Source organism: Trachurus japonicus, chromosome 24 (assembly GCF_045865225.1).
Source record: "Trachurus japonicus isolate A0001 chromosome 24, Traja_1.0".
NCBI classification, from domain to species: Eukaryota; Metazoa; Chordata; class Actinopteri; order Carangiformes; family Carangidae; genus Trachurus; species Trachurus japonicus.
In genome coordinates, this window is record NC_140930.1 from 4,427,124 (window position 1) to 4,440,996 (window position 13,873).

Here is a 13,873-nt window from a genome sequence, read left to right on the forward strand (position 1 = left end):
CAAGAGACCCATCTGAACGGCCCGCACGCGCGCGCACGCACACACACACGCACACACACACACGCACACACACACACACACACACACACACACACACACACACACACACGCTTAACCAAGGCGGCGGCCACAATCGCCCGGCGGCTCGCCTTTGACTTCAGCATCAACTTTTTTTTATTTTGGAGCAAGACATGCTGTCATCACTCCGTCTCCTTTCTCTGTCCCTCTCGGACACACTCGCACTGGCCGCGCAGGGTAAACAAACGATCTGATTGGCTCAATTGAGTGAAGCTGCCGTATTGACCTATAGCTGAGCCCGCTGTCCCGTCGGAAAAAAATGCTCCAGGAAAATGTTAACTTATTAGAGATTGGTCTCGGGTCCGGATCGAACCATCACTCGGTCCGGACCGAGGTCCGCCATTTGGTGATGCCTGCTATAGGGATTATGGCAATGGGCCGATTTGCCAAAATGTTGAACTATCCCTTTAACTGATGAGTCGTCGTCACGTGACGCTCCTGCAGTTTAGTTTGTTTTCACTTCGTTCACTTCATCAGTTCAACATCTGACGTCATCAGTCGTCGTCAGACCTCGTGTGATTGGTCGATCGTCCGCCGGTTATCCCCACTTGGTGATTTCCCAGCATGCAAAGCAAACCAGGGCAGCGTTGATTGAATTTCTTGATTGAAGTGACACAGAAAAGAAGTTTAGTTTAGTAAGTTTTTAGATTTCCAGACGGAGACGTGTCGACACAGTCTGAAGACGAAACAATAAAATGTCAAAAGTGTCAGAAATGATTGAAAATAAAGTTTTTTATAAAAAGAGCAGTTGACAACAAAACGCTGAGTCGTCACTTTTCAGGTGAGACAGACGTCCACCTCCGATTCAGGATGAAGTGATGTAATAATGAAATAATCTTCCTCTCTCTGTCTCATCATCTTTTTTCCTTGTATTCATTCATCCTTCTTCCTCTTCGTCTCCATCTGCTCCTTCGTCTCGTCCTCTTAATGTCTCTGTGTCTCTTTCTCTCCGTCTCATCCGTCTCTTTTCCTTCAACTTAACGTCTTTATGCTTTCTGCACACGTCTTTCATCATCTCTCTTTTTTTTTCTCTCTCTCTCTCTTCAGGAAATTGGAGATGGAGGTGAAGAGGAAGCAGGAAGAGGAGGAGAGGAAGAGGAGGGAGGAGGAGGAGAGGAGGCTTCAGGTGGGTGAATGACAAACTGAGCTTCACCACAGCAGCTCTTTACATCACTACAACTACAGATTAAACTTAAAAATGTCCGACTTCCTGTTGGATTTAAAGGACAATTCAACCTGGGGCTCCAGTTTCCTCATAGTTTAGCTCGAAAAGACTGAATCTGAGTAGTTCTGTCTATCCCCGCATTGCCACCGCAGCGTATAACAGGAACAGACCGGTCTTCGTCTCTATGGAAAGATTTTTATCTTAATACTTATCTGGGTTTTGTCTTATCTGAAGTTATTTGGGTTAATTATTTATTCCTATTGTACCTAGCTTCAATCTCTTGGAAATGATTTGGTTACATAATGGCGTATACAATACTATACATTCAGAATAATGAAAACAAATGATTAATTACATGCTTTTTTTTATATTATACACATCTATTTACTCAAATATCAGAAATTATTTGAATTTTTTTACCGAGAAGTCTGGAAATTAGGGTCTGGAAAAGTATGGAATTTGGAAATTTCAAATGTGTAGGAACCCTGCACTTTGTACATGTCGTCTTTCTTGTAGTGAACAAACCCCTCTGTGTTTGTTTGAAGACATCTGACGTTGACTGTGGAAAGAAATTTGTGGTTTTATGGGATGTAAACAGCCTAAGATCGGTCTGTTCCTGTTATACAGTATGCTGCCGTGGCGACGCAGGGACAGACAGAACTACTGCAGAACAGGAGACATTAATAAGAAAAAACTTCAGATTCATTCTGTTAAATAAACTACGCTGCAAAAACTCAAAATCTTTCCAAGAATATTTGTCTTATTTCTTGTCAAAATGTCTCATTTCTAGTCAAAACTAATCTCTTTCCACTTAAAATAAGACTCATCACCTAAAAATTAACTTGTTTTTAGATCATTTTCACTTGTTTCAAACAAATTTTCACTTGAAATAAGTAGAAAAATCTGCCAGTGAAAGCAAGTTTTTTGTGCTTGTAATAAGAAAGAAAAACTTGCTCCACTGTCAGATTTTTCTACTCATTTCAAGTGAAAATCTGCTTGAAATAAGTAAAAAGTATCTAAAAACAAGCTACTTTTTATGTGATGCGTCTTATTTTTAGTAGAATTAGATTTGTTGTGACTAGAAATGACATTTTAACTAGAAATAAGACAAATATTCTTGGTAAGATTTTGAGTTTTTGCAGTGTAGAGCCCCAGGTTGAATTTGCCTGGAATCGTCCTTTAACTTGTGGCTGCATCTCAACATGTTTCATGTGCAACCGGATGGGAGGGGCCGTGTGTGTGTGTGTGACAGAGATAGAGGGTTTTATGTTTGTCTGGTTTCCCCGGAGCTTCGACTCGATCCAGATCAACAGATCGGAGCTGCTGGACCGAGGCCCAGGGCCGGAGCCCAGAGCCTGGGGGCCCCGGGGCCCAGAGCCCCCCCCCCTCCACCAGCTCAGAGCTGTTGATCTACTCAGCACATTCACACTCAGAGTCGATCAGATCCACAGTTTGGTTTCTGTCTTTGTCCAAACATGAGGAGTGTAACTCTCAACTCGTAAGTGTCGTAAGAACTAAATAAAATAAAATACATCAACATGAAATTAGCTTCATGTCACACAGAGGAGGTTACAAAGCACAATATAATCAATAATAATAAATAAACGTACCTCATTGGCCTTGTTAACTAAACAGAGTTAAGGAGAATTAATTCTTCTCTTCTACATTCAAAACGGACTCGATCCCGACCGCCGCTCCACCACCTGAGGCATGGTGAAGGTCGGTGCGTCAAAAACAAAACGACCTTTATAACCATATATACATTATACAGTTCCTTTTTAAACATCTGTGTGTTTTATTTACATATATATGTTTTCACAAAAATATATATTCTCTTATTTAAAATGCAAATTATTCTTGTTTTCAACTCAAAATGATTAATAATCAATTTAAATGAACTCAAACAGTATGACTAACTCTGATGAGGTGGATAAAGTTAAAGAGTGAACGAGTTCCTCCGTCAGTTCGACTTCAGACTTGAACTTGAACTAATGAAGTGAAACCGTCACACGGAGCTCCACTCATCAAACGGCAGCAGCATCAATCATCGTCTTTAGCCCCGCCCCCTCGCCCCCTCGCCCGCCGCCACCCGTCCTGTCTGTAATGAGCAGGACGCACACACACACACACACACACACACACACACACACAGCAGCTCCTGACCTGTTCTGTTTGTAGGAAGGTTGAAGGTCGTCTGTGTTAAAGTCAGAACATCAATCAGGAGCTCGGCAGCTGAATACAAAAGTGTGTGTGTATTTGTGTGTGTCGTTGCCGTGGGGACAGCCGCAGAGCGATGCGTTTGTTTTTGTTTCCACTCTGCAAAACCTCAAAATCTTACCAATAATATTTGTCTTATTTCAAGTCAAAAATGTCATTTCTAGTCAAAACAGATCTCATTCTACTTAAAATAAGACTCATCACATTAAAAAGCAGCTTGTTTTTAACACTTTTTACTTCTTTCAAGTCTATTTTCACTTAAAATAAGTAGAAAATCTGATAGTGGAGCAAGTTTTTCTTTCTTATTACAAGCACAAAAAACGTGCTTTCACTGACAGATTTTTCTACTTATTTCAAGTGAAAATTTGTTTGAAACAAGTGAAAATCATCTAAAAACAAGTTAATTTTTAGGTGATGAGTCTTAAAGAGTTTAGTTTTGACTAGAAATGAGACATTTTGACAAGAAATAAGACAAATATTCTTGGAAAGATTTTGAGTTTTTGCAGTGGCAGGTTGACTTGAAGTTTCCAGGATTTCAAGTTCCTCGCAAAATCAAGTGAAAGTTTCTGATTTCCCACCCTGAGGCCTGTCAGTGAACGTAGCGCAGCCGCAACGATGTGAAACCTCTGTGTGTGTCTCTCTGTGTGTGTGTGTGTGTGTGTGTGTGTCAGGTGGAGATGGAGCTGCAGCTGCAGGCGGAGCGGGAGGAGGACGCGTCCCGCCAGGCCGTGCTGGAGCAGGAGCGGAGGGACCGGGAGCTGGCGCTGAGGATCGCTCAGAGCGAATCCGAGCTCATCCCAGAGGAGACGCAGCTGGACGCGGGCCTGCGCAGGTGACCACACACACACCTCACACACACACTCCTGGGAGACACGGGAAGTCTCTGTGTTTACTTAAGAGGAGTCAAATCACTGCAGCTTTGGAAAAACACACAAAGACACAAATGAACTACGAAGACAGAAAACTATCAGTTTGACACAACAGGAAGTGTTTCTGGAGGACACAATAAAGTGAGGGTGACTGGTCCCTCGCTTTATTGACCCTTTGTTGGCCTGTCTTCTGTCTTCTTTTCACGTGCTTATAGCTGAGAACTTAAAACTTTATCTATTTTATTTTATTTTACTTTTATTTGCTCTTGCTTTTAACTCGTACACATTGAGTTGCCTTGGTATGAAATGCGCTATATAAATAAGATGCCTTGCCTTGCCTTGCCTTCTGATTGGTCTGCTGTTCCACCAATCAGAGCGCTTCTCCCCATGTCACGAGTTGCGCCGCGTTGTAAGGTTGGACAACTCTGGGATGAAACCCTATGAAACGAGATAGGTAGACAGCAATTTTTTCGGCAAAACTACTTTTTAATTTTTCAATATGGTTAAAATGTGTTGCTGGGGTTCCTGCAATAGCGACTCCCGATATCTGGAATATATCTGAGTCATTTTTATCCCATTCCCCAAACCTATCAAGAAACATACTTATAACATATTACTTTAACCTTCAAAGTCATCTAGCCAACGTAACGTTACCGTTGCTAATGTCTTTTGATTTTTGTGAAGTTTTACGAGGAGAAACTGGAGAAGCGTTAGCTAGTGGCTAACGTTAGCTAGCGTCGTTAGCTACTAGCTAGCGAGTGACCAAAACAATGATTTTTCCCCACTTTTCGGAAAAGTCAGGTAATGCCCGTTCAATCGCTCTTTAGCCACATCTGTCCTCTATCACGGACACCATTTTTCTGATGTGTAAGTTAATTCAAATTTTCCTTACAAGCAATTTAAATCTGCCTCATTTTCAATGGTTTCCAATGGGAGTTAACCCTTTCGTGACCATTGTTTGTCCAACCTAGCAACAGTAACCGTGGAGGGCGGGACTTGACAAACGGTCAATTAATGTGACTGGTCCCTCTCTTTATTGTGTCCCCAGAAACGCTGCTGATGTTTTCTTGATTTGCAGCACATTTGTGTCTTTGTGTGTTTTCTGAATGAGTTGACCCCTCAGGGCCACCGTAGCAGAGGCTCAGGAAGCTGCTTCTACTTTATCTATCTGGTTTTAACAGGTATATTTTAGACTTTTATTCAGTGAAACTCTGGGACACAGGTCGGACATCTTGTGTCAAGGTTGTCTTCATCTTCTTCATCTTCTCCTTCGACCCGTCACACGATGGAAACCAACCAACCGTCCAGCAGCGTCTTATTCCCAAATGTTTAATCATTTTCTTCTTTTTCTTCTTTTTGTTTTTCTTCCTCCCAGCAACGGCTCCTCAGTTCCATCGTCCCCAGAGCGAGCAGCGTAAGACCCAGAGATTTATCCTCCTATTGGTTCAATCTCCAGCCCCCGACCCCCCCCCCCTCCCCCCTCTGACCTCTGACCTCTCAAACAGTAAACCCCCCCCCCTGCCCCCCCGACCCCCCACTCCCCTCTCCACTCTGCATGCTGTAACAATCTGCCAGTCGAAGCACAGACCCTGATTCAAACTAACAGACTCACATGTTCAATAGAGGGCACTTCAGTTTTTTTTTTTAACTTTTATTTTGAAAATCGGGCTTTTATTGTGGAGTCCTGATCAAAATGAGCTGTGGCTCGTCTTCATCAAACCGCTGAGAATCTGAGATCTGAACAGACGCACGATTAAAATTAAATCTAAATTAACATTTAAATCAGTGGTTGGTTTGATGAACGCAGCTTCTGACCCGAGGTTAAAGGTCAAAGGTTAAAGGTCGATCACCGGTGGATGGAGGAAGCTCCGCCTCCTCTTCATCCTGATTGGTTCGTTGTTTTGTTCTGTGGCTGCGTCTGATTCTCTGATCCTCTGTTCACAGCTCGGCCCGACCCACAAAACTACAGGGACTCAGCATGTACGTCACTAAACAACAACTACACACAACTACACACAACAACAGACACACACTGCACAACACTACACACTACACAACACACAACAACTACACAAAACTACACAACTACACAACAGAAGCTGATCACTGATCAATACCTTGCCCCTCCAGGGAGGAGATGGCGAAGGAAATGACTGAACTTCTGGCTCGGTGCGTAGAAACCGCTCGTCAACGTCTCAGATCAACCGATCAATCGACAAATTATTGATTAAAGAAGAACAAAACGCTTTGATTTGATTTGATTTGATTGATTAATGATGATCAATAAAATCTAATAATCTTGATTTAAACTGTTAATTCATTCATTTAATAACCAATAACCAATCACATTTCTCCGTTCGATACAAAACTGAATGATCATTTAGACATTTAATGTTCCAGTCTGTGATTTAGTGATGATGGCGATCAATTAATCAAATAATCAATTTATATATTTATCAATAATCATTTATCTACTGTATTTATCAATTTATCAGATCAATTTTTTCCCATTTATCCAGTAATTTAATAAAAAATCTTCCATAAACTGTGATGATGACCGATCGTTTAAACAGGATCAATCAGTTTAACCAGTGGAACCAATAGAAACAGCTCTAATTGATTAGTATTGATTATTAGAAACGTATTGATTAGACCGTCCTGAGCTCTGATTGGTGGACGGGTCGTATGTTAAAGCTCAGAGATGAGACGATCCTTCACTGCAGGTTGAACTCACCTGATGATGTCACCTGATGATGTCACCTGCTGCTCGTCTGCCTTCGTCTAATTGGCTCAGCAGCGGCGACACAAACGCAGCGTGACAGGAAGTAGCTGTCCGGCGGCAGGTGACCGCGGCGCTCAGCTGCTTCTGGGAACGCCGCAGCAGATCGCCGGTTCGATGCCATGCCAGCTCTCTAATGTAATCTAATCTAATCACATGAGACATTGCAGAGCCAGCCAATAGGATTAGAGCGTGCGGCTAAGCCCCGCCTCCTCCTCCTCCTGCTCCACGCCGTTTCTAAAAGGAGAAAGAAAATCCCGCTCTCGTGTTAATCGCACCTGTCAGTGCTCGTTCCTGATTGGCTCGGGGCCGCTCGCTGACTTCCTGGCGACTGAAACAGCATGTGTCCTGATGATGATGATGATGATGATGATGATGTCACAGCCCGGCCCTCCGTAGCCCCGCCCCCTCCTCCTCCTCCTCCTCCTCCTCCTCCTCTAACAGTGATGCTGCTGCTGCTGCTGAACGCACCCCGACGACCCAGCGCCGCTCACACCTGTTGTTACTGTTTAACACCTGCAGCTCTACTTCCTGTTTACCGTAGTGACTCACAGGTGGGCGGAGCTTACTGCGATGATGTCACCAGGTGGTTTCTGAAGATTCTGTATATCTCACCTCATCAGCCGGTTTGTTTCTGTCCGTTCATCTCTCTCTCAGATTTTGGCACAAACCTTTATTCAGTTGGACTAAAAACCTGTTTTAGCTTTTTAAACGTGACTTCTTGAGATCAAATTTCTTTAATGTTGTCCTCCTGGATCAAGGAAGAAAGGAAGGAAAGAAGGAAGGACGAAGGGAAAGAAGTAAGGAAGGAAGGAAGGACAAAGGGAAAGATGGGAGGAAAGAAGGAAGGGAAAAAAGGAAAGGAAAGATAGAAGGAGGGAGGGAACAGATTGGGTCAATTGGGTCAAGAAGTAAGGAAGAAGGGAAGGAAGGAGGGGAGGGAAAAGGATTGTGGAAAGAAGGAAGGGAAAAAGGAAGGAAAGAAAGATGGAGGGAGGGAACAGATTTGTTCAAGGAGGGAAGAAGGGAGGAAAGAAGGAAGGGAAAAGGGAAGGAAAGAAAGATGGAGGTATAGGGAACAGATCAGGTCAATTGGATCAAAAGAGGAAGGATGAAGGGAAGGAAGGAAGGAAGGAAGGGAAAAAGGATTGTGGAAAGAAGGAAGGGAGAAAGGAAGGAAAGAAGGAAGGATGGAAGAAGGAAGCAGATTGGGTCAATTTGACCCAGAGGGACAGCAGGAGGGTTACATTTGATAACAAATATAAATTTGGACTTTGGTTGGAAACTGTCAAAGGTCACTTTTTTTTGGAATCTCAAACTCATTAAAACACAATTTATCTCCGTTTGTAACGATAAAACAAAAAAGCCATTTTGTGTCCAAAAGGTCAACGTCACTGTGACGTCATAATTCTCAGGTCTGTAAACTTTATTAAACTTTATTCATTTGTTTCTTTCAAACTCTTTTATTTGTTTCCACAGGAAAAAACAAAGTTATTTCAACTTTTTTTTGTTCGTCCCACAAACGAAACAACTAAATAACAAAACATTTATTTCAGTAGAAAACTTTTCTGACCTTTGCTCTGTTGGTTCTTCTGACTCGGTGTCGTCACCACGGAGACGGAGTCGTTTATCTTATCGTTAAGAGTCTTGAAACAAACTGGACACAGAACAAACCTCCAGGTTTTAGTCAAATAAAACAAAACTAAACAAACTTATCTGGGAAAAAAAGAAAATTGTAAACATCCATCACGTCGACGGCTTCGCTGCTGTCGGACGGATCAGCACCAACGTTTTCACAGACAGAACCGGAGCGTTAACAACAACCTGGTCCGGGTCCAAATGAGCCGATTGGCTGAACTGGTCGTTGGGAGAGTTGTTATCAGAAATAGATTAGAGAGGATTGATCTCTGATTGGCTTCTGTCCCAGTGGTTTGTGCCAAACACTGAGATTTGGGTTCAGTCCTCAGAGTGAGACGGACGTGAACTCTGCAGTTTTTTTTTTTTTTTTTACATCTGAACTGTCTCTGAACGAGTTTTTAAAGGGATAGTTCAACATTTCGGCAAATTGGCCCATTGCTATAATCCCTATAGTCGTTACCTTTAATTGTCGGTGCAAGCTATTTTTAGAACGGCGGAGCAGAGCCGTGAGCTGCTCAGAGCTACGCTACGGAGGCTCATGGGATTTCTTGGTTTCCCTCATCAAACTCATCAAATACACAATCCAATAACTCCACAATGCTCTGGTGGACAAGTTGTGACCTGCACATTCACCACACTATGAGATAATAACACAACGTTACCACACAGAGTTGTTTTAAAGGTTCCCGTCTGGGGTAGTTTTTCCGGCAAGCAGTCTCTGTATTTACCGACAATTAAAAGTAACGAACCTACAGCTATGACTATAGGGATTATGGCAATGGGCCAATTTGCCAAAATATTGAACTATCCCTTTAAGAAAATGCACCAAACCTTAAAATCTAGAAAAGCACGACTTTGGCTGAATTTGTGTCATAAGTTTTCCCCACTGTCCGTCTTCTCTCACTAAGCTCCGCCCACTTTGCCTCTTCTCTACCAATGAATGAATTACTTAACTTACAAATCCTTTCTTGACCCAAGTCGGAAAAACCGAGTGCGTGACCCCGCCCAACTTCCCATCAGCCCTTGCTGCTGCCGCTGCTGCTGCTGTGTCTCTTCTCTAGTTGCTGACTTCCTGTCCCGTCCTCTCTGTCTGTCTCAGAGGTCCACAGGTTCAGGCGTCCAAGGCGGCCGCCGGCGCCAAGAAGTACGAGCTGAGCAAGTGGAAGTACGCCGAGCTGCGGGACGCCATCAATACCTCATGTGGTGAGTGTCAGCAGGCCGTCGCCATGGTTGAGATTGCTCTTGCTGAAATCAAGTTTTAGTTTCACTTCCTGTTTGTATTACAGCGTATCCGCAGGGTCTTGAAAAGTATTAAAAGGTGATAAATCAATTCTGGGAAAAGTCTTATATAAAGTCTTAAATTTTGAAGGTATTTTTTCTGAATTCGCTGTCCACGAGTTTGAGTCCTAAAAAACATTGTAAAAGTGTGTGAATTTATTCATTTTAAAAAACAAAGATGAACTGGTGTATGAAAAAGAAAAGAAGATTATTATTTTGTTTTTTTTTAGAGTGGAGCAATGTTTTTGGGGGGTTTATTTGGATAAACTTTGCCTTTGATTTATTGTTTTTCTAGCCTATTTTGAATTCTGTTATAGTGGTTTATAGTCTTTATCACAAACTAAAACTGTTAAGTTAAAAGTGTGACTGATGTAAATGGTTACAGCTTGAAGTGGCGGCGAGATATTGAAAAAGTCTTAAAAAGGTATTAGAATTAACTTCAAGATTCCTGTATATACCCTGTATTAACTCTTTATTGTTGATCCAAAAGCTGCTGTAAATATCAAATATCAAAACATTCATGCTCCTTAGAGGATGAACCCCCTTGTCCTTCAGTACAAAACTGATCACAGTGGTAAAACATCAAGGTCTAATGTGCTATTTGATGTTTATTTTGATTCCTGCTCCCCAGAGGATAAAAAACATTTAGATTTTTCTTTACCATCGATAAGAGGATACAACATCAACTCTGAACTTTATATCCAATAATGAACAGTGTAAAACACAACCAGAGCTGTAGAGTCGTCCATGTTTTCACTGCTTCACTTTAGCTGCTAGCAACTGAGCCGCTAGCGAACTTGTGTGATGTAACAAGCTGAAAGTTCAGATTGGACAGTCAGACACATTTGGGTCATTATTATTTTCCCTCCTGAGTTTGTTCCTGGAGCTACAACAGTCGTCCAGTTAACCATAGCAACACTTTAGGTCTTAATATCAGCTCTGAATAAACACCATGTTTCATCATTTCTCTTCTTGAGACAAACTAGAGAAAACTACCCAGTGTTACTTCCAACAACAACGCAGATCAGAACCAATAGAAAGTTGATTTAATGAGAAACTATTCCAAGATTTTTACCTTTTATTAAATTTAAATTATGAATTTATTAAACAGTAATTGTGATGGAGATCGAGAATGGAGACTCTCTACCTTCCAGCTAGCGACCCGGTGTCCTAGATCGCGTCTCAGCCGCACTATGACACAAACAAGCCCCGTAATTAGTAATCTGTTGTTTATGACAGATAAAACTACACAAATCTACACAAGTCTTTCTGTTAGAGGGGTTAACATCTGGAATAATTGTCCTGAAAATATTAAATGATGCTGTACTCTACTCAGCTTTAAAAGACTTTATAAGAACAACATAATTTCTCGTTACAGTATGGAAAATTAAGTTCAATGATTTTGTACTATTTTGGGTTATGTGCTGTATACAATACCTTATTTTGTTGTGATCAGAAATTTGAGTGTACTGATTAATTTCAAATGTCTGTGATCAAATGTGGATTAACTAACCAACTCACGTATCTCTCCGGCCAGGGTTAGCACCCGCCGATCAGCAGTTGGTTAGGTCCAAATAAAAACTGTGTTTTTCCTGCACTTTGAAGGGCTGGAAAAAATTATATTATAGCGAACAATGGAACTGTGAATTTTTTTTCCAGGTAAAACCTCTTTTAGGCCACGAAAATAGGCTGTTTCTTTGGGTCCATTCACAACACTGTATGTTGTAAATCTCTGGGCAGGGCTGTGGGCTGGCGTTGCTAACGGGAGGAGTGCAGAGAGTCTTCTACTGCAATTAAAGTACTTAAGGGCTATTTGGAGATCATACAACCCCACTTTAAAAAAATGTTACTATCCCTTTAAGAACATTTATAAATCACAACAATAACTGACTGAGTTCACCTGCATCAGATCATCCACCACTTCTAAATGTCAGTGTAAAGGTGAAGTAGTTCACAGCCATGACACTTCCTGTTATTGTTATATTGTCCTGTTTGTGTGTTTTTTTTTAAAGCTTTAAACAATAAACAGACTCATGCAGCTGCGTCGTCGTGACGATGAGTCTGGTTCACACACAAGAGTCGGACAATTCACTCCCACACCACAGAAGTGCTCGGTGTTCACAGAAATAAAACAAGATAAGTGGAGCTGAAAGTCAGTGGAGAGAACAAACACGGCTTCAGATTCAGAATAAGTTTAATAGAAACACACAACCACAGGATGAGTTCTTAGAATTAATAATTAATAATTAACTCATATCATTTATTAACAGGGAAAGAAGATAAATATCAGTTGTAGTCAGACAGGTTGTGACGCAGCAGTGGTTTCAGCTCAGCTCTGTAAATGGAGCAAAGTGTTTTTGTTGAGTTGACGTTACCTAAAGCTCTCAGCCTCCATTAAGCACCGAGTCAGACTCTGGATGATGCATTCACTGTGCGCTGGGCTTTTTTCTTCCTTTTCTTTTTAAAGTAATTTATCTGAATCATCTGAATGTGTTATCGTCTCTGCGTCTCTCAGTGTGTGTGTGTGTGTGTGTGTGTGTGTGTGTGTGTGTGTGTGCTGCATTGATTTGTATTAAGACATTAAGAGCAGTCTGGAGTTTGGAGGAACAACTCATGATATTGATACGTCGATTTATCACTTTAAGCTTTAATTGTTGTTAAATATTCTCTGTGTGAGTGGACACAGACTGGACTGATGCTTCTGCTTATGTAGTGAAGTGACTCAGTTGTGTGTTTAATTTCTAATTTAATTTCCTACAAACCTGAGTCGATTTTTTAAATGCAAACTCAGCAGCTGAAGTGACTTAAAACTAGAGGATAATTGACCCTTCGCTAAGCCCCTCATCTATCAACCCAGGAAGACTTAGGTCATCTTACTTATATGAAATAATACGTTGTCAAACTGCAAGTTTTGAGCGACTGTGATCAGCTCTCAACGCTGTTTTTTGTTTTTTTTCTACCGCTGTATCAGTCAGTGAAAACAGTCTCTGTCTGGAGGATCCCTCGCCTAAAGCCCAAGTAAAAGCTTTAAAAGTACAACTGTCATTTGGGAGGTGAACGTAGGGTTTCACCCATATAACACAGCTCAAGTCGGAAAAAAACAAACCAAAAAAAAAGTTCTAGAGGAAAAAGAAGAAATATCCAAGGCACATTCTGTGAACAGTTAAAAAGCCTGTTATTACTATGACTGGGTCATGTTAAAAGACTGCTACGCGTTTCGGCTACACAGCTTTGTCAGGGAGTCAAAAACAAAACAAAAACTTCCATATTCCATATTTCTATTATTAACAACAACATCCTTCTACAAGCAAACGTAATGACTCACTGTTAGCTGGTAAGCTAGTTAGCTGGTTAGCTAGTTAGCTAGCTCCTCTCAGCTGCTGTTGCTGCTCATAAAATGTAGTTTGTAGTGAATCGGTCGACATTAAGACAATAAGCTAATTTAAAATAAAACACCCCCATCCCCACAACACATAAGCCCCACAACAACATAGGGATAGCTACGTTATTAAAGCAAAGGTGAATGCTTATTAGCTAGCTACCGTTACAGCTAAGGTTAGTTAGCCTGGGTTGCTATGGAGACGGTTTAGTCACTGCATTAACGTCTAATGACACAAATCTTCAGGTCTTGGGCTCAGAGAAGGAGAAAAATTCAACATCAGCCTCTAAACTTTTGGGATATCAAGTGTTGGACTTACACACACCGCTTCAGCAGATTGATTGACTGGCCTCTTGTGCATAGTTACGGTTGCTAACGTAGGATTGGAGTGGACAATTCACCTTATGTAGCCCCGCCCACTTTGCCACTTCCGGTTTGGCCGCGATTGTGTTACAACTTCCGGTCAAATG

At 41.6% G+C, this 13,873-nt stretch overlaps 1 protein-coding gene across 11 annotated transcripts in view; it reads left to right on the forward strand.

Annotated features, from left to right (window-relative positions):
* LOC146961183 (unconventional myosin-VI-like) overlaps nt 1–13,873 on the forward strand; it is a 141,454-nt gene that overhangs the window by 112,845 nt on the left and 14,736 nt on the right. For 4 of the 11 annotated variants that reach the window (XM_085770968.1, XM_085770966.1, XM_085770964.1 and 1 more), the window contains 3 exons: nt 1,126–1,204; nt 4,132–4,292; nt 9,846–9,949. In XM_085770968.1, coding sequence (XP_085627094.1) covers nt 1,126–1,204; nt 4,132–4,292; nt 9,846–9,949 — 344 coding nt within the window. Of the gene's footprint in view, nt 1–1,125; nt 1,205–4,131; nt 4,293–5,704; nt 5,744–6,273; nt 6,310–6,459; nt 6,499–9,845; nt 9,950–13,873 lie in introns of all 11 variants that reach the window. The other 7 variants (XM_085770963.1, XM_085770969.1, XM_085770961.1 and 4 more) reach the window with 3 other exon arrangements.